Here is a 21,323-nt window from a genome sequence, read left to right on the forward strand (position 1 = left end):
GCAGGCCCACGCAGAAGGTGTTGAGTTACATGCCCTAGGTCTATGTCTTACCTCTAGACAATGGACTAACAGCAAACTCAATTTAGCCAATCATGTATACACTAACCACCAGTATGTATATGACAAGCACATCACTTTGGCACTGAATGGCAGTGTAAAATGCGATCAATGTCCGTAGGCTATTACATAGATCAGAGGAAAACCAGGAGGTACAAAAGCAAAAAAAAAGTTGAGGGAAAGCATCCTAGAAAGGGCCACCTCCAACAGAATTTATTAGGATTGGTATGTTTGATACAAAGGTAACACAGATCTGTGCAGTATGTGCATAAACACATTTATAAAGGAGGACGGTCAGAACCTGGGACCTCTTAACTATCTCACTTGAGCTGAGATTGGTAACCCGAAAATACATTGATCCCTCCTTTTGGTTCATTTACACCTTTTGGTGATTGGGATTAAGTCCCAGATCTAAAGATATAAAGTTGGTTGAAGTATTGGTTGAAGTATTGGTACCACTAAACAGCAGATTACACCTATAACACTTGAAGACTCACATTCACGTCACACTTAAATCACATTTTTAGCTTCTAAAATATATTTAAACTTTTGGCAATTTATAAATAATGTTAATTACATTTCTTTTCCTGGCCATCTTTTAGAACTCTCGATCCCTCCTGTAGAAATCTCTTTCTTTCACATTTTGGCCAATATCTATTAATTACTTTTCTCCACCCTTCGTGTGTTTTCTCTCTGTATCCCTCTTATTTCTCTTCTCTGGCCTCTTCTTGCTTTTTCTGCTCCCTCATCTTGTTCTCCCCTTCCTGCTGAAGTGACAACTAGAGCAGAATGACTTCAAGGGTCTCTTGGAATCCTTCATGTAGGCTTCATATCATAGCACAATCCTCACCAACACACCGTTGATGAGAGAGTGCGGCAACCCCTTGTAGCATTGTCATACAAGTAGCCCTGGGTGCTTGTGGGCAGTCACATATTTGAAGTCGTGCTGAAGTCTCACTCAAACCTGGCTAATTCTTCCAAACTATGGGGAAGAACTAGAACTTCACATGTGACTTTGCTCAGACGTCTGCTGTGTGCCGAGTAGCACCTGACTATTCTGCACAGAGCAGACCCTCTTACAGAAAGTGATCCTAAAGATTCCTGTACAGAGAGGAGAGGCCAAGCAGAGTGACTGACAGTCCCGCCAACATCTGCTAAGCCAGACACACTTCAAAAAGACACAATGTAGAGGTGCCTCATACACACACAGCCTGCAAAGACAACTCTACCCTGTTCACATGTACACACATCCAACCTGCAGAGGTACATCAAAAACAGAGATATGTTCGTTCCACTGCTTGAAAGGCCTCCTACCTGGCAGACCCAAGGTCAGTGCACACACCCACAATCCCTGCAGCGGACACACAACCTCTGCAGCAGATAATGCTATAAGCCAACCTATGCCACTGAAAACTATTGCAATGACTGAGGTTTTAACTAGACTGAGATTGGAAAACAGGGGCAATGGGGCATAGGGCAGCAGGGAGTCTTGACGTTCAACTGCCTGGTGGACATGCTTCTGACACAGGGGTACAAGTGACAAACTAACAGCGAGAGCTGAGCAAAGAATGTGCACAGATTTCTCATAGAGCGCTAAGATGCAGTGCAATGTGAACACATTTTTCACAGTGCAGTACGATGCTGGGCAGTGGCACAAACTCCTCAGTACAGTAAGATGCATTGTAGTGACACAGATTCCTTATAGTGCTATAAAGTGCAGTGTGCACAGATCTGTCACAGTGCATTAAGATGCAGTGCAGCGTGCAGAGATTCCTCATAGTGCAGTAAGATGCAGTGCACAGATTCCTCACAGAGCAGTGAGATGCAGTGCAGCGTGCACTGATTTCTCATAGTGCAGTGAAATGCAGTGCAGTGTGCACAGATTTCTCACAGTGCATTAAGATGCAGTGCAGTGCACAGATCCTCTCTTTAAAACAAATGATGACCACACACACCCCCAGGGCCGGAAGGAAAGCCCCCCCAGAGCTCCCTGGATAGAAGAGCCCGGCTCCTGAAGGAGATTTCTTTCAGGACCATTTCTACAAACACAGCACAAGGTGCTGACAATCTCCTACCTGAGCAGAAACCCGTGCAGACATTTCCAGGCTCTCTCCTCCTCCTATGGCTGGGGTGGGGCAGGTGCAGATTTGGACTCTGGGGGAGGAGGAGGGTCTATGTCGGGATGAAGATAACTGCACATACAGACGGGGCGTCCTTCCTCCTCTGCAGCAGGCTAGACACAGAGGGAGAGGCCGGAAATGATGTCAACATCTTCAGCTTCTACTGTCTCTGCCACCGCTGACCTGGAACAGGAAACCCTTTCATACAATCTGCTCAGTGGAATCATCTCAGCAGGCGAGGCGCGCCCTCTGCTGGCCACTTAAAGAACCATCAAATCCAGTCTCCAGGAGTGAATATACACAAGCATTTTGTGGCAGGTAATGCCTGGGTTTTTAGATGTCTCAGAAAGTATTTACAGTTTCACTTCACATGAGCATCTTCAAAACACTGAATGAAATATAAACTGTCACTTCCAGTTGACAACTTTCTGTAAATACAGAAAGTTGTCAACTGGAAGTGACAGTTTATTTCATTAAATATAGGAGAATATGTGTTGGTGCAATTAATCTGGACAGTTTATACATTTTTCATGTAATTTTTTTTAACGCTTTATTTACCCGTTTTTCAGATGCACATCATTTTACATAGCAAAGAAAATAGAGAAAAATGCCATGCAATTTAATACACCAGACCAAATACAGTGTGGCATACATCATATGTCAAAGCGAAAATTAAAAGAACAGATTTTTCTAATCTTCCTGTGTTTCGGGGTTATTCCTTTTCATAGCTGCCAAGGTTTCAGATTGCTATGAGTGACATTTCAATGACTATGAGTGACACTTTCTGGCCAGCATAATTAAACGAAGAGGAAAGCATATAAATATCAGAAAATACACCCATCTGAACAACAAGAAACTAAAAGGTTAAGTGCTGCAAAGCACCAGAACTGGAAGGGCACTAACCTAGTGCCCTTGTGAAGTCAGAGGCAAAACACTACTGTTAACTGCTGCAACTAGTTAAAATATCTAAAACACTCCTAAAACCATTTATAAGCAATAGCTGTGTCACCTATGGTTTCACCATTAATTTTCGCCATGCATTCCCTGGTGTAAAGCTGTTTCTGTGATATCGACTGATGGAGCTAAATCTGTTTGTCTATTTCTGTATTACACATGCAGCACAAATGGTGTAATTCATAAGGATTTAAGCAGACGGCTGTGATTTCTGTCTCGAATCAGGAGACACGCTGGACGTGAGAGGAGCTCTCTGAACTGGTGGATGTCACCAGCTTCAAAGTACTAGTGTTGCCAGGCGACAGCAACAATTCCAGGGGCAGGTAGGAAAATGAACTAGGGACATGTTGCCACAGCCTCAGATACCTGTTGGAGGACGGGCCGGTGTTCTACGGCCACAAAAAGACAGAGAGCTCAAAACAACGTTACATCCACAGAAAAGAAATTAGTCATTCCAGCTTTCACCAGCCTTAGGCTTTTTATGGCAATCAAACGAGGCAAAGGAGGAACATCACTGGCCAGGTGGATCTCTCCCGGGTCCTGTCTTGTAGGATGTCAGAGGCCCCGACACAGATTTCCGCTGCCTCACCCTTCATAATTATAGTCAGCTAACAGCAGTCTAGGTCACAGCCTGGCAGGCTGCTGTATTTCAAAACACACTCACTGACAACTCACAGTAGCAAAATAAAAATCATTCATTATAGCTGAGATTCTGACTGCCACGTGAGCCGGCGCGCCACATGCCCATGATCTCAGTTTAGTTGCATCAGTATGGCCAGCCCTGCCATGTACCACGCATCAGGCGTTAGACTAACGCAGTTCAGTGTGGCAGTCCGCATCACCGCAATGAAATCCAAAGTCACACATTATTGCGCCTCCTCAGCTGCTATAAAGCACCATGACTCAGTGGCAATGCATGTTGCGCGCTGTTCCCGTTAGGTTTCAGGGGCGTGCTCAGGATCTGCTCCTCGGAGCTCTCTACTTTGTGACAATGTATTGGGACTGGACATACCATGTACCGATTCGACACGGCATCACTGAGGAGTCACTACCCAATGACTCGGCTACTTAGATGATTAAAATATAATTGTGAAGCCTTGAGACATTTTAATAAGTGGGGGCTGAGTCACGGAGTAAACCTGCAGTGCAGCGTTGCGAGTGCGTGGCAATTCAGGAAGTGTTCACTAACACTTGTCAGTGTGTTGGGCAAATTAATGGTAGCTCAGGTCCTCTTCGCCGCTCGCACCACGGCATTGTGGATGAGGATCGATTCCCGGACCCAGAGTTGGCCACGCCTGACTTGCCATTTTGGTGAAGTTTAGTTTAGTTTGGGTTTAAGAAGCGCCTGGTTACACCCACTTGTGTGTCCCCGCGCTATTTCAATTTCACCTGATAAATTCAAGAACCCCTTGCATGCCGTTTATATTGCCTTTAGTCTAACTGTGTAAACAGCCATGTTTTTAATTTCTTGGGGAAGACTATATGTGATTCTTCCGCCCGAAGAGATATGGGGAGCTCGTTCCAGCTCTCTGCCGTCAAATAGCTGAAGGAGCGTGCACCCATGCGTGTTCTTCTTATCCTCTGGACTTTTACTTGGTGTGTCCCCGTTGATCTTAACTGTCGTAGCATTTTATATGGTAGGAGCAGATTGTGCAGGTAGGCAGAGCCATTCCCCTGCAGAATACGATGGCCAAAACACAGTGCCTTAAATTTGACCCGTTTCTGCACAGGCAACCAGTGCAGTGTTTTCAGTGCATTCTTAGACAGTGCCTTTCTCGGTAGGATCAGGGCCAGACGGGCAGGTGCATTCTGTATAGATTGCAACTTCTGAAGACCCTTTTTTGTTGCGCCCAGAAGCAGCACCTTCCCGTAATCCATTCTTGACGTAACTTAAGTGCGTGGATCAGGGTTTTCTGGCAGCTATAGGGAGGATGTCCAGAGTGTTCCTGATGGGAGTGTTCAGGATGCCAAAGCATTTTTTTCCTCTCATTCTATTAATCTGGGCCTCGAAGGATAATTTCGAGTCCATCCATATTCCCAGGTTTTTCACCTCAGTCTTGGCAGCGGGAGTTGGTCCTAGCATAGTTGGCCACCATAACGACGACCATATAGATGGGGAATTCCCCACTATTAGCACCTCTGTCTTACTGCCATTTAGGCTCAGACAGTTATCTGACATCCATCCTGCCAGATCTTTCAGGCAGGTTGCAAAGCTATTTGCTGTCTGGGGTGAGTTAGGTGCCAGAGTTACCACTAACAGGGTGTCATCTGCGTACGACACATTTGAGACTCCATGTTTTTCTACTATGTCTGCCAGGGGTGCGGCGTATAGATTGAAAAGAGTTGGGCTCAGTATGGAACCCTGCGGCACCCCCTGTGCCAGATTAATGGGTTTAGATGTGTACTCAGATTGTATCACCTGAAAGCTGCAGTCCTGCAGAAAGCATACCATTCAGTCCCTCGCAGCCCTGTCCACACCCCTCTCCTTAGGCGATGTATGAGTAGCTTGTGTGACACCGTATCAAACGCTGCGCTCAGGTCTAGTAAAACCAGCGCAGTTGTCAGCCCTTCGTCTACTATCTTCCGTATTGTCGGATACTTCTTTCGCCCCAATCTTGTATTTGCTCTTTGTGCTGTAAGCAGCCATTCCGGGCATCATCAGTAAAGGTATCATAGATCTTGGATACTTTTTCAGCAAAGAACTCCGCAATCTCATTGCATGCTTCTACTGAACCAGAGGTTGGGGTTATTGTTCTCTCTAATGAGGATATCTCTTTGACTAGTCTAAATAGTTCCCTTGATGAACTTTCTGCTGTCTCAATTCTTTCAGAATAATAGATCACACTCACTTTCTTTATGAGTGAGTGATATTGTCTAAGTTTGATTTTATATATCATTTTCTCTGAGTCCGAGAAGCTTTCCCTCCATTTTCGTTCCTGCTTTTTGCATGCCTTGCTGGCCAGCCGTAAAGTCTCATTGATCCATGGTGCGCTCTTTGTCTGCCTCTGTGGAGTACTATTGGTCCATGGCGCTGCCACATCTAATGCGTCCGTAATCCATTTATCTACCTGTTCTGCTTGGGTTTTCGGATCGGGTGGAACCCGCTCTACAGAGCCCTTCTGACCCAAAACAGAACGTTACCCCCTCCCTAGGGTCTTTTTACACCCAAATAACCACATATATACGTACCACCTAAGGACAGGGAATTCCTATTATATATATATATATATATCAAGACCTCACAGCCTCACAATCTCAGCAACCACAGTCTCGCGGCCTTAGGCAGACCCAGAATCTCCTACCCATTCGGCAGCGACACACACACGATCTCGCGACCTCAGTCAGGTCCAGAATCTCCTACCCATTCGGCAGCGACACACACGATCTCGCGACCTCAGTCAGGTCCAGAATCTCCTACCCATTCGGCAGCGACACACAAAGTCTCGCGACCTGGGTCAGGTCCAGAATCTCCTACCCATCCGGTAGCAACACACAAAGTCTCGCGACCTGGGTCAGGTCCAGAATCTCCTACCCATTCGGTAGCAACACACAAAGTCTCGCGACCTGGGTCAGGTCCAGAATCTCCTACCCATTCGGCAGCGACACACTCACGATCTCGCGGCCTCAGTCAGACCCAGAATCTCCTACCCATCCGGTAGCAACACACAAAGTCTCGCGACCTGGGTCAGGTCCAGAATCTCCTACCCATTCGGTAGCAACACACAAAGTCTCGCGACCTGGGTCAGGTCCAGAATCTCCTACCCATTCGGCAGCGACACACTCACGATCTCGCGGCCTCAGTCAGACCCAGAATCTCCTACCCATCCGGTAGCAACACACAAAGTCTCGCGACCTGGGTCAGGTCCAGAATCTCCTACCCATTCGGCAGCGACACACACACGATCTCGCGGCCTCAGTCAGACCCAGAATCTCCTACCTACACGGCAGCCTTAGCACGAGCTCATCCTATTAGTACACGACAGGGGAATTGGGACTATTTATCAGATCACACAAAGACTATTAGTTGAGCACAACCTGTTCTCTAGTTCGAGGGGCTTGTTTTCCCCCTCATCCAGTTACCACTTACCTGACCAGGATTAACCTCTGTTCATTTTAAGGCTACTCTGACTAAAGAATAGGCTATCCTCCTATACAAAAGTACACAACACATGCTAACGTACAATAAGCTAAATACTTTATTTAAATGCCACATGCACATTTACGGAACACATCATACATATATAACCTGCAAGGAAAGTAAAAGATTAAGTTATACACTTCAAAGAAAAAGGGATCGACTTCACCTTGAGGGTACGTCGCCTGTACTCAATGGTCATCTAGGTTCCCTTCTCGTCTATGCCTCGGCTTAGCCTGGAAGTCACCCCTCTGCAGTTGTGGGTCTGCTCCCTTCTCCCTCTCCGAGTCACTGGAACCTCGTCCTTATCGGCTACTCTCTCCTCTTTGGATTCAAGTTCATCATCAGTCTTCCCTGGAATAAGTAATAGCTCTTCTGCTAACGGCCAGATGCCGCCTATGGTCTAGAAGCAAGTGCCCTTATCTCACTCAGACTTTCACTAATATAGAAGTGCATTCCCTCATGGAAATTTCCAGCTCGAAACCTGCCGCCCACCAAATTCCTGTACCTCCCCGTACCAAGGACACTTTCCCAGCCGGCCGGCCTGATGTAGTGTCTTCGGCATGAAGAAAAATACAATCCTTCGATAAGGGCCGGCCTGAACCGGTTCTCTCCGAGCGAATAACACCTCATAACTAAAACATCCCCCTCCCTCTGGAAAGGTCCCGGGCTGCCGGAGCAGAAAGAAAGATGGAGTCTCTCCCGTTTGAGGCCTACCAGGCCTGAATTCAACACAGCTCCATGAAACAACCTCACTATAGGGCAAATTATCCTCAAGGCTAACGAATCTATCCCCTAGGCTATGTGTGTAGGCCCTGAGCTAAGGGTAGGAGCACGGGATGGTGTCACAAGTGTCTAATAGATAGGCCCTACTCACTACTCCAGTCCTTAGGCTCGGATGGAAAGAGACTGAAGTCATATGGATTGCCCTGCAACACCGGAAGGCCGGGAAAATCGAGCAGTACATTCCACCCTTGACTTCAGTCTATTATATATATACTAAATGGAACTAACATCTGCGGAAGAATAATATGAAACAAAACTAACTGATCTATGTCTAGTACCAGATGTGCAGAATTGAAGCAGTGAAGGGATACACTGAATAAAACAACAGATAGAAATTAAAACAACAAGAGCAATCAAAATGCCACCTAATGTGTGGCGTAGCATATTCATGTCTGGCAACCAGTTAAAGAGCCAGTCAAACCAGCTCTGATCAATGTGTTTCCTAACTTCATTAGTTAGGTCATGCAATTTATCTATGTGTGCACGAATGGATTGTGTATGATCAGATAAGTTAAAACAGCAGAGGCCTTCAAAGTCCGAACAGCCATGTCCATGTTTAAGCAGAAGATAATCAATGGCTGCTCTATTTTGCAAGATGGCTCTACGTTCACCCTGGGCGTCTAATAGTAAGTCAGATAAGACTGTGGAAGTATGATTAATAGATTTGACCATCCAGCAAGCCATTTTCCCAATGGATTTAGCATTATAAACCGCCAAAGCAGGGACACCAATAATTGAAACAGCTAGACTAAGGTATTCAGACTTGGAATATAAATGCAAAGATGAGTCACAATCCTCCTGTAACGTAGTTGTATCTCGGAGCACACGAGAGTTGGCATTTGGATGTGATGAAAACATAAGTAAACTGAGTCTAGTAATGGCACACGGGCCTCCGGAAATGTTCGCAGGGACATAGGGCCAGGAAGTATTACCACATGAGAAAAGCCATCCGGCAGGTAGCAATATTGCACGATAGTGACTGGGAGTAACTACCAAACTATTGCAAGTCATATTGTTCTGGACTGAAGCACATGTGGTCGGTGTCCTCTGGAAACACAGAGTTCGTTCATGAGATGTGAGAACAGTGGCGCCTCTTAACTTGAGACGTAGACATTCAGAAATTGCATTAGGATTACATGTGAGGAAAAAGCATAGATCACCTTGTGTAATGTTATACGTAGTTATTTGGGATTGGATGGGAAGTTGCTCATTCGGCAGTTCAGTACATAGAGGACAATATGCATGGGTAGCAAAATCACCCAGAATAATATTCGGACGAGCCTTTGAAACGTTAAAGATGCTTATTAACGTCTCCAGCGAGGCGGGGACAGCAACTAGGCACGTCGCTAAGATATCGTGCACAGATCTCATCGGTGTCAAACAGAAGTGAGGGGCATCAGTTACTCTTTTCGCCAGCAGTGTCCAAAAGTTCGATGACGAGTCCCACGCATTGAAGGAACGCAACACTCTGGTTCCCAATTCATCCCGGGTTAATGGGATCCCTTCTCTCTCTCCGAAGTAGACCGAATGGTGTCCAGTACCGACACATCCTGCAGCAACAATCCAAAGAATGATCTGAAAAAGAACCAAACACAGGCATTAATCATTCTCGTAAATAACATTTATCAGCTGGGACAGCTTCCCAGCTATCTTTCCCTGGCCTCATAACCAAAATGGTGTTATCCTGACCGGTGGCAATAACCTCTGCTTGTTCAGGGGGATTCTTAGGCGATTGCACCCAAATCTTGGCTCCAGGGTTATCCGTAGAGCCAAAGCCTTTCTGGCCTCGTACAGTTAGCAAAGTTGGGGCAGTGCCTTTCATTATTTCACCACTGAAAACAGGCATAATGAGTAATTGAGCCACTCGGTCGGTGCGGTGTATCAGCAAGTCATTCTCACTGCTATTTAGCAGAAGTACCTTAATCTCTCCCTGATAGTCGCTGTCAATTACCCCTCCAAGTACCTGGATGCCTTTTACAGCCAGCCCCGATCTAGGGGCGATCAATCCAAAATTCCCCGGTGGTATATGAATACCAACACCGGTAGCAATGATGACCCGATTTTTGCTTTTTAGAACGGTGTCATCCATGGCATGCAAATCTAAGCCTGCCGACCCTGGGGTCGCTCTGCATGGAGCCAGAGCTCCGGAAGTAATTTCCCAATACATCACAGTTTCATTAATTACATTAGGCATAGTCTCAACCTTTGGGGGGAACAAACGCATAAGTGGAGATTCAGCATTTAAAAAAGGACGATTATTCAGGATTAATAGTGCTTGGGGTAAAAAGTCTCGCCAATTTTTATACTTGTCATCTGTTAATTTGCGTAGCTGATCCTTTAACAGACCATTCAATCTCTCCACCAGGCCCGAGGCCTGCGGGTAGTAAGGTATATGAAAGATCCATTCAATATGGTTTTCCACACAGAATTCCTGTACCAATCTTCCACGAAAATGGGATGCATTATCAGATTGAATTTGGAATGGCACACCATAATACATCATAATCAATTCTAATGTTTTAATGGTATTCAATTGGGTGGCTTGCTTACATGGAAAAGCTACCAGCAAACCACTATATGTATCGACAATTGTGCAAACATATTGACAATTTCTGCTCATGGGAAGGGGTCCGATGTAATCAATCTGCCAGATTTGAGCGGGCAATTTCCCGCGATGTAAATGACCTCTAACAATTTGGGGTACTTTACGCTGTCTGATATGCTGACAGACGGGACAATGTAGAATAACATTTTTGATTAGGTCCAGGGGAATATAAATTCCTCTATCAGCAGCCCACCTGCTAGTGGCCTTCTCTCCAAAGTGTCCTGCCTTCTGGTGTGCCCATTTCGCCAATCCCGCAATATCAGGATCTTGTCTGTCCACCACTGCCTTAGCAATTTTAGATTTCTCATCTGCAATGTTATGAAAAAATTTGTCAAGAGAATCTATGGGGGTGTGAGCATCCACATGGAAGATGGTAACAGTACTCTGTGGGAGCATTTCCCAAATCTCTTGCCATAACTCTTTTCCCCATAACTCTTTGGAGTGTAACCTCCAATTATGGGAATGCCAGGTCGGTAACCAAACGGCCAGTCCATTGGCAGTGGACCAGGAGTCGGTGAAAACATGGCATACACCAGGTAACTCCTGTTTCAAAACTTGATAAACGGCATAGAGCTCTGCGAACTGACTACTCTTCCCTTCACCAGTTGTGCTCAACAGTTTCTGTGTGATCGGATTATAAGACACCGCCTTCCAGTGCCGTGTAGTTCCAATAAATTTTGCTGACCCATCTGTGAACCACACATGGTTCCTGTCCTCGACGGACAAATCATCAAAAGGTTTACCCCACTTGACAGGAGACTCCTGTTCTAAAGGTACAGAACACTCACTCTCAGTCTCAGTCGATGGTGCTTGCGCCACTTGCTCATGTAAAGACGCAACTCCTTTCGGACCCACACGTGCCCTGTCTTGTATGTACCATTTCCATTTAATCACACTCGCCTCCTGAGCATGCCCAATTCGATGAGTTTTTGGTGAACTCAAAACCCACTGCATAATAGGAATTTCAGGACGCAAGAATATGTCATGTCCCAATGTTAATTGCTCGGTATCCACCAAAGCCCAATAACAAGCAAGTAGCTGTTTCTCAAAGGGTGTATAACGCTCACCAGCATCAGGTAGCTTTTTGGTCCAAAACCCTAATGGTACTTTGCACCTGCCTTGTTTCTGCCACAGACTCCAGTTTGCATAAGGGCCTTGCACAGACACATTCAAATCCACATCACCATCACGTACAGGCCAAAGATCCATAGCATGTTGAATTGCCTCTTTCGCTAGACTAAATGCATCTTGTTGTTGCTTACCCCATTCAAATGCATTCTTTTTACGTGTAACACGGTACAACGGGGCCAATATTTGACTCAAATGAGGAATATGCTGGCGCCAAAAACCAAATAAACCAATGAAGCTCTGGGCTTCCTTCCTATTCCTCGGAACCGAAAAATCAAGAATCTTCTGTTTAACTTGAGGGATCACCTCGCGGTGTCCCTCATGCCAATTAATACCTAAAAATTTTACAGCTTGGGACGGACCTTGTAATTTGTCCGGATTGATCTCCCAACCTTTCCCACGCAGACACTCAATGACTCTATCTAATTGTGTCTGAACATCCTCTTGTGTTTCGCCTTGGATCAAAACATCATCAATATAATGACATATCTGAATTTTGGGATGAACTGGTACCTCAGTCAAGTGTTCTGCCACCAGCCGGTGACAGATCGTAGGGCTATGCACATAGCCCTGAGGAAGACTTCTGAACGTCATCTGACGCCCGTTCCACGTAAAACTGAACTGTTCCTGACACTCAGGGGCAATTGGAATAGAAAAGAAAGCATTAGCAATATCGATGGACGCATACCATGTACCTGGATGTGTTTGGATTCTTTCAATCAGGGTGATAACATCCGGTACTGCAGCAGTCAAAGAGGGCGTGTGTTTGTTCAATTCTCGATAATCAACAGTCATGCGCCAAGAATTATCACTTTTACGCACCGGCCAAACAGGATTATTCCAAGCAGAAGTAACTGGAGTTATAACGCCTGCATCAACCAACTCCTGAATGGTGGTACTAATCTCTTCATGACCACCCGGAATACGATACTGCTTCTGACAAACCACTTTGGTCGCCTGGGGAACTTGTATGGGGGGCATCCTTAAACGACCAACCCGTATAGGTCTGGACGAGATATAATGCGTCGTTCCAAATTGGTAACACCCATCATCAAGATGCAATGTCATTCCCTTCAAAATATCAATTCCAATTATGAATTCTAGAAGTGGCACCACTAATACAGAATATTCCTTTCTAGGGATTCTACCTATTCTCATTTCAAGCAAAGTTTGAACTGCAGGGGTTTCCTTTCCTCCTAATCCGGTAATAGTGAAAGGCTGCCCTGTAAATTTCTTTGATTTTCCATGAATAAGAGTGGCCTCCGCTCCTGTATCAACTAATGCTCGGGCCCTTTGGATATTACGATGTCTCCAAAAAATATCAATATCTACATAGGGTCTATTATCTCTGTGAGCCCATCTGTGTACCGGAGCTTGACCTATTTCCTAGTCATTCTTACTGCATTCTGTGTACCAGGACAAATCAGGATAAAGACTCTCACGTTTTTTAGGTATCGGTACTTCCTGTTCATATCCATCTCTATTACGAAATGGATTCCTGTCCTCTGCATTGCACTGCGAGTTTCGATCGGCCAAACTATATCTATCCTCCCTCCTTCTCAGCTCAGGGGATTGATCCCTATCATCTCTACGTCCGCTGTAAGCATGATCATTTCTCCCCCTTTCCTTTTCCCCCTCTCTCTCCCTGTCCCGCTCACGACGGGGGGACAGATCACGTACAGGACGCCGATCATCACGACGATCAGAGCGCCGACGGCGATCATCATCACCGCTATCATCAGAACAACCACGATCACACTCAGTCGTTCGAACACGCCGGGCACCCTCCTTCCGATCTAAGCCCCGTTTGCGAAACATCTCCCACAAACGAGCAGTAGTCTCACCATCAATGTCCTCCCGACGCACACCATCAGCCAAAAGACCAGTAAAGATATCACGTCTAGTAAATTTATATTCACCAGGAGTACGGGTGTCAGGCCGGGACTGACGTTCAGGTTTAAACCACTCACCCAACTCACCGAGTTGGCGTACCGACTCCAACACCGTAGATAGTACATTACCAGTCTGGTTAATCAACAAAGTCATCATGACCTGCTTGTAGGCAACAGGAGAAGAGCGAATGATACGATTCCGCACAGAAGAAGTCAACATCCCATCAAGCAATCTGTCAGCAGTGCCCAGAAAAATAGCCGTTTTCATCACTTCCTCCTTAAGACGTTGCGCAGCATCACGCAAGGTATACCACGGCTTGTCATTGACAGGCCAGTCAGATTCAGTAGGATACTTCAAATTACAACCCTCAGTCGCCAATTGGAGCAAAGAAATCTGACCACCACCATTATAGTTACGAAAATGATCTTGTACAGTAGAATCCAAACTCAAAGAACAAAACTTCAAACAATCGCCAGTGTCCAACATAATACCAGCAGCGCCTAGTTCATAAAGGCGCACCATCCATGTGAGCAAAGCCTCACCAGTCCGCTGCCGAAAGCGCTGCAAAATATCACTAATTTCTTGTTGGGTAAAATCTTCCAAACAGTCCAAAGAAACACCCTGCGGAGCATTGGGAGACTGCTGCAACTTCCGACGAAAAACCGGATGCGCAGAAACCACGGGACGAGCATCACAAGGAGCCCGAGCAGTACTAGTAGAGGGACAATCAGCGTAAGAAGTATCGATCCCGCCCGAAGAACGAGCGCAATCACGGGGTGCACCATCAGAGGTGCGAGAAGTAGACTTACTTCCATGACGGGAACGAGAAAACTCATGCATAGCACCTTCGTCACCCGAGGAACAAGACGTAGTCGAGTCCCAGATATTACCATCCCATTCATCAGGATTCCAATCCAGTCCAGCCTTCGCCACGGCCAGGCGCACCTTACGCGACGAAACCCGACCACGCCTGTTCTTGTACTTGTAACGAGCAATCCGCACAGCCGCCCTTTCAGCAACCGTTTGGTAAGTGTCAAGTTTGTCGGAAAGCAACTTGTTTTGACAGCGCAATAAAGTATTGGAATTCTGAACCTCAACAAAGTGCGATTCCGCATCCTTAAGAGAGATCTGCAATTTCAGCAACCTCTCATGCAAAATCCGATACGCAGAGAGAACAACCCAACCTCTGCGCCCCAAAGCGGGAACTTCCTCACCCTTCAAGACAGGTGCCGTCTGTAAACAAGTAATCACGTCCGCCGGTTCCGCCGACTCCAAAGAAGAGTTCCAATTTTCACTCAAACCAGTAGAGTCAGCCCACTCTCGGGCCAAGGCACCATAAGGCGTTGAATCCCATCCGGGAATATCAACGGACAATTTAAGAGTAGATTTAGATTTCCTAGAAAACATCGCGAAAAAGAAAGAAAAAGAAACGCAGAGAAAAGAAAGGAAGAGAGAAAGAAAGAGAAAGAAAAAGTATAAACGCAAATGTACAAAAAAAGAAAATCACGCACACGCCGAAAGCAAACACAAGACAACCACAACGCACACAGGTTACGTAAACAGTTCGTGACGCCAAATGTTCTGCTTGGGTTTTCGGATCGGGTGGAACCCGCTCTACAGAGCCCTTCTGACCCAAAACAGAACGTTACCCCCTCCCTAGGGTCTTTTACACCCAAATAACCACATATATACGTACCACCTAAGGACAGGGAATTCCTATTATATATATATATATATATATCAAGACCTCACAGCCTCACAATCTCAGCAACCACAGTCTCGCGGCCTTAGGCAGACCCAGAATCTCCTACCCATTCGGCAGCGACACACACACGATCTCGCGACCTCAGTCAGGTCCAGAATCTCCTACCCATTCGGCAGCGACACACAAAGTCTCGCGACCTGGGTCAGGTCCAGAATCTCCTACCCATCCGGTAGCAACACACAAAGTCTCGCGACCTGGGTCAGGTCCAGAATCTCCTACCCATTCGGTAGCAACACACAAAGTCTCGCGACCTGGGTCAGGTCCAGAATCTCCTACCCATTCGGCAGCGACACACTCACGATCTCGCGGCCTCAGTCAGACCCAGAATCTCCTACCCATCCGGTAGCAACACACAAAGTCTCGCGACCTGGGTCTGGTCCAGAATCTCCTACCCATTCGGTAGCAACACACAAAGTCTCGCGACCTGGGTCAGGTCCAGAATCTCCTACCCATTCGGCAGCGACACACTCACGATCTCGCGGCCTCAGTCAGACCCAGAATCTCCTACCCATCCGGTAGCAACACACAAAGTCTCGCGACCTGGGTCAGGTCCAGAATCTCCTACCCATTCGGCAGCGACACACACACGATCTTGCGGCCTCAGTCAGACCCAGAATCTCCTACCTACACGGCAGCCTTAGCACGAGCTCATCCTATTAGTACACGACAGGGGAATTGGGACTATTTATCAGATCACACAAAGACTATTAGTTGAGCACAACCTGTTCTCTAGTTCGAGGGGCTTGTTTTCCCCCTCATCCAGTTACCACTTACCTGACCAGGATTAACCTCTGTTCATTTTAAGGCTACTCTGACTAAAGAATAGGCTATCCTCCTATACAAAAGTACACAACACATGCTAACGTACAATAAGCTAAATACTTTATTTAAATGCCACATGCACATTTACGGAACACATCATACATATATAACCTGCAAGGAAAGTAAAAGATTAAGTTATACACTTCAAAGAAAAAGGGATCGACTTCACCTTGAGGGTACGTCGCCTGTACTCAATGGTCATCTAGGTTCCCTTCTCGTCTATGCCTCGGCTTAGCCTGGAAGTCACCCCTCTGCAGTTGTGGGTCTGCTCCCTTCTCCCTCTCCGAGTCACTGGAACCTCGTCCTTATCGGCTACTCTCTCCTCTTTGGATTCAAGTTCATCATCAGTCTTCCCTGGAATAAGTAATAGCTCTTCTGCTAACGGCCAGATGCCGCCTATGGTCTAGAAGCAAGTGCCCTTATCTCACTCAGACTTTCACTAATATAGAAGTGCATTCCCTCATGGAAATTTCCAGCTCGAAACCTGCCGCCCACCAAATTCCTGTACCTCCCCGTACCAAGGACACTTTCCCAGCCGGCCGGCCTGATGTAGTGTCTTCGGCATGAAGAAAAATACAATCCTTCGATAAGGGCCGGCCTGAACCGGTTCTCTCCGAGCGAATAACACCTCATAACTAAAACATCCCCCTCCCTCTGGAAAGGTCCCGGGCTGCCGGAGCAGAAAGAAAGATGGAGTCTCTCCCGTTTGAGGCCTACCAGGCCTGAATTCAACACAGCTCCATGAAACAACCTCACTATAGGGCAAATTATCCTCAAGGCTAACGAATCTATCCCCTAGGCTATGTGTGTAGGCCCTGAGCTAAGGGTAGGAGCACGGGATGGTGTCACAAGTGTCTAATAGATAGGCCCTACTCACTACTCCAGTCCTTAGGCTCGGATGGAAAGAGACTGAAGTCATATGGATTGCCCTGCAACACCGGAAGGCCGGGAAAATCGAGCAGTACACTACCCCAAGGCTTGCTCCATTACGGTTATTGCCTATGATAGGGTGGTTTGCTAGCCTGGCCTGGGTAAAATTGCTCTCATTGAATTTAGCCCATTTCCTATGCCTGTTGTAGGTTGGTAAACCTTTTTTTGTTGGTGGTCTTAGTAGCGGAATGAAGAACGTTACAAGATAGTGGTCTGACCATGGAACCGCCGTCAGATGTTTTACCAATAGCCCTTTGCAGTTAGAAAAAATGGGGTCTAGTAAGTGTCCTAATTGATGTGTAGCATGTGTAGACTTCAGTTCTAGTTGCAGCCTGCCATCTCCTGACATAAAGATTGTGCTTCTTTACACATTTCATCATCAAAATGTAAATTTAGGTATCCCAAAACAATCAGGTTGGTATGGTACAGTGCTGGTTGGATTACATTTTCCAAGAGGCTGAGGCTAAAATCTATTCATGTCCCTGGGGGTCTATAAATCAGATAACCGTTTATAGTTTGTTCATCGTTTGGTTTTCTCCTATGTTTGTCTCCTTCAATGTACAGCTAAGTGTCAGTTTGTAGATTATGGCTATACCTCCTCCCTTCTTCTTAGTGCAGTCCACTCAATTTTCGGAAGGGAGTCCTTGTAAGATGTCAGGCGCAGAAGATTCCTGTAACCAAGTTTCAGTAAGAAACAGGACATCTGGATCTTTCTGTAAAATGCATTCATATATTTCAATTTTATGTCTACACAATGATCTACAGTTAATGAGTAGGCATCTCAGTCCGTGGGCTGTTTGTTTGGTATTCTGTTTAATGGTTGGATTTAGTTTGAGTGGGCAGTGTGCACACTTCTTTGTTACTTGATCTATGTCGTGACTATGTCTACAGTTTGGCGTTGACTTTGGTTCTAGTTGCCTAAGTTGGTTTCTGGAATAGTTAATTTTACTTTCTAGAACAAAATAGGCAATGTCTTTGGCCCCTGGTCCCGGTTGGGCGCAGACAGGCGTGCCTGCGGCGCATCCGCTGCGCTTCCTTGCTGTCATCTACCTTTGTATGTGCGATAGTTGCGCCACCAGACCGCTCCCTTCGGCGGAAGTGTGTCAAAAAGCCTCCAGCCCCGCCCTCCGCTCAATCGGCACTCTCAGCCACGGCGGACCAGGACGTGACGGGCAATAACAAGGCTTAATGCACTATATCGGGCAAGAGCTGGTCAGAACTGCCATATGCTCACCAGCCCAGCGGTATAGATTCTGTGAGTTACCATGTCAAACACAGGCTGAGCCCACCAGCGCCAGCAATAGAGCTGATGCCAGTCCGAGTCAGCAGCCTGCCCCCCTGCCAGAGTGAGTACTGTCAGCGCAACACACACAAAGGAGTAGAAAAGTAGATAATAAAAGTTGCCAAGTGATCAGTGAGAAAAAACTGCCCTCACTCACAAAATTGTGACATGCTTCATCATTGGGCTTGCTTACTAACAACCTTGTGTTTCATGATGCCCCCTTGCCCCATGAGCATCTATCTGTGAATAAAACTAAATAAAATATGAGAAATACAAACAACTGAACATGCTGTGTGGCTATAGAAAAAACTTGATGGACAAAAACGTAGGAGAGACACGAGTTAATGCGAAGCTTAGGTGTAAGAACACAGAAGTACCATTAGATGCCAGAAATCCAATAAAACGTTTACTACACACTACCTAGAGGAACACCACACAGTTAATGACCTATCCTGGACGGTGCTGGACTAACCCAGAATCAGACCATCTACAGGAGATAACAAGAGATTATTCCTGATGAGGGGACAGAAGTGGGTGTACAGAATAAAAAGCCACGAGGTGGGATTGAATGATGTTATTCCTTGGAACACCCTGAATATATAAAGTACACCACTATATAGACTCCAGTTTTGATTAGTGGGCCCCTTGAGCATCTATCTGTGAATAAAACTAAATGAAATATGAGAAATACAAACAACTGAACATGCTAGGCAGCAATAGAAAAAACTTGATGAAGGAAAACGTAGGAGAGATACGAGTTAATGCGAACCTTAGGTGTAAGAAGTGTCCCTACATGTAACATTATCTATATATTGTATCGGTTAAAACATGTATAGGAATTATTCCCTTGCCAGTTCGACTAATAGACTTAATTACACATCAGATACTGTTTTTATAATTTATAACACTACGATGGGTGACCTCCAGCCAGAAACAACATTCCTCCCGAAGGGAATCTGCATATTACATTCACGCTTCCAGCCGATCATAATTAATCTGCAACAAGCTGGGGGCATATATGTTTATATCGCCATGCAACCTTGAGAAATAGACAAGCATTCAATAAAGTTATCTTTCCAATAACCTGTAAAAAAATCACAGTATAGATCTGAAGATCAGACGCATGACGCCGTAAACGTCGAGATCATGTGGCTCCTACATCCCCCACATGACCGGAACTTCTCCCATCTTAGGGTAGGAGGAGGACGACAGCAACTCTCCACCTACACGGCAAGAGTTGGAGAATGTCCAAGAAGTGTACCCACCTTGATGAAGTAAGGAGCTAGAGGTGGGGTTCCGTGGGATGGAACATCTACAAGATTTGGACATAGATTATGGTACTGGGTGTGCAGTTACACCGACAAAGTAAATACGTGATCGCTTACTTTAATTGTGACTATGTGTTGTGGTATACGCATGTATATCGTGAACTGGAGCATTTCCACTCGAATCCAGGCATTCTTTCAGGGTCATGACCCCTATGACTGTGTGAAATGACACTATGAGTTGCTTCCAGATTTATTGATTTTCCCCATTTATACATATCAAATAATCATACCTATTTATGACAGCATTATGTATATGTTTTATCTCCTTATAGAGTCTGACTACAGAAGTTCCCTCCCAACACCTCGCTAATTCTAGCGATTCACTTGGTGAAACTCGGTGAGTGAGATTTTCTTGCGCAGCATTAGTGGGCGCATTTGATTGAAATGGATTTCGGAGAGGGTGAAAGGCCTCCTACCTGGCAGACCCAAGGTCAGTGCACACACCAACAATCCCTGCAGCAGACACACAACCTCTGCAGCAGATAATGCTATAGGCCAACCTATGCCGCTGGAAACTATTGCAATGACTGAGGTTTTACCTAGACTGAGATATGAAAACAGGAGCAAAGGGGCACGGGGCAAGCAGGGAGTCTTGACGTTCAGCTGCCTGGTGGACATGCTTCTGACACAGAGGTACAGGTGGGCAAGTCAACAAACTGACAGCAAGAGCCTAGCAAAGAGTGTGCACACATTTCTCATAGAGCGCTAAGATGCAGTGCAATGTGAACAGATTTTTCACAGTGCAGTAAGATGCAGTGTAGTGGCACAAATTCCTCAGTGCAGTAAGAAGCATTGTGGTGACACAGATTCATCAGAGTGCAGTAAAGTGCAGTGTGCAAACACAGCACAAGGTGCTGACAATCTCCTACCTGAGCAGAAACCTGTGCAGACATGTCCAGGCTCTCTCCTCCTCCTATGGCTGGGGTGGGCAGGTGCAGATTTGGGGTCTGGGGTAGGAGGAGGAGGGTCTATGAGGGTCCGAAGATGAAGATAACTGCACATAGAGCCGGGCGTCCTTCCTCCTCTGCAGCAGGCTGGACACAGAGGGAGAGGCAGGAAAGATGTCAACATCTGCTGCTTGTACTGTCTCTGCCACCGCTGACCTGGAACAGGACACCCTTCTTCATTTCATACAATGTGTTCAGTGGATTTCATCAGCAGGCGAGGCGCGCCCTCTGCTGCCTACTTAAAGAACCTTCACACCCAGTCTCCAGGAGTGAATATACGCAAACAAGCATTTTGTGGCAGGAAATATCTGGGTGGTTAGATGTCACAGAAATGAATGTTTTTAAGATACACACAGTCCTGGTAAAGGGTCTCACCCTTGTTTGCTGCTGTAAAAAAGTATTTACCGCTTGTCTTCATATGACCATCTTCAAAACACTGATGCAGAGGACTAAAGAGTATTTACAGAAATTGTCAAGTGGAAATGAGTTTATATTTCATTAAATATATGAGAATACGTGTTAGTGGTGCAATTAAACTGGTCAGCCTATTCATTTTTCATTTTTTTTTTTA

General features: G+C 46.0%; 1 protein-coding gene across 3 annotated transcripts in view; it reads right to left on the reverse strand.

The window, feature by feature from the left end:
* Positions 1 to 20,894, reverse strand: part of LOC146839487 (endogenous murine leukemia virus Env polyprotein from Emv-2 locus-like) — an 81,146-nt gene extending 60,252 nt beyond the window's left edge. The window contains exons 1-2 of one of the 3 annotated variants that reach the window (XM_085651516.1): positions 20,675 to 20,888; positions 7,887 to 9,627 (exon numbers count right to left, since the gene is read on the reverse strand). In XM_085651516.1, the coding sequence (XP_085507642.1) occupies positions 8,266 to 9,627; positions 20,675 to 20,698 (1,386 nt within the window). In that variant the 5' untranslated portion in view covers positions 20,699 to 20,888 and the 3' untranslated portion in view covers positions 7,887 to 8,265. Of the gene's footprint in view, positions 1 to 2,132; positions 2,310 to 7,886; positions 9,628 to 20,674 lie in introns of those variants that run through there. The other 2 variants (XM_085651518.1, XM_085651517.1) reach the window with 2 other exon arrangements.
* Positions 20,895 to 21,323: the final 429 nt, after the last annotated feature.

Source organism: Triturus cristatus, chromosome 4_1 (genome assembly GCF_964204655.1).
Source record: "Triturus cristatus chromosome 4_1, aTriCri1.1, whole genome shotgun sequence".
Lineage (NCBI taxonomy): Eukaryota > Metazoa > Chordata > Amphibia > Caudata > Salamandridae > Triturus > Triturus cristatus.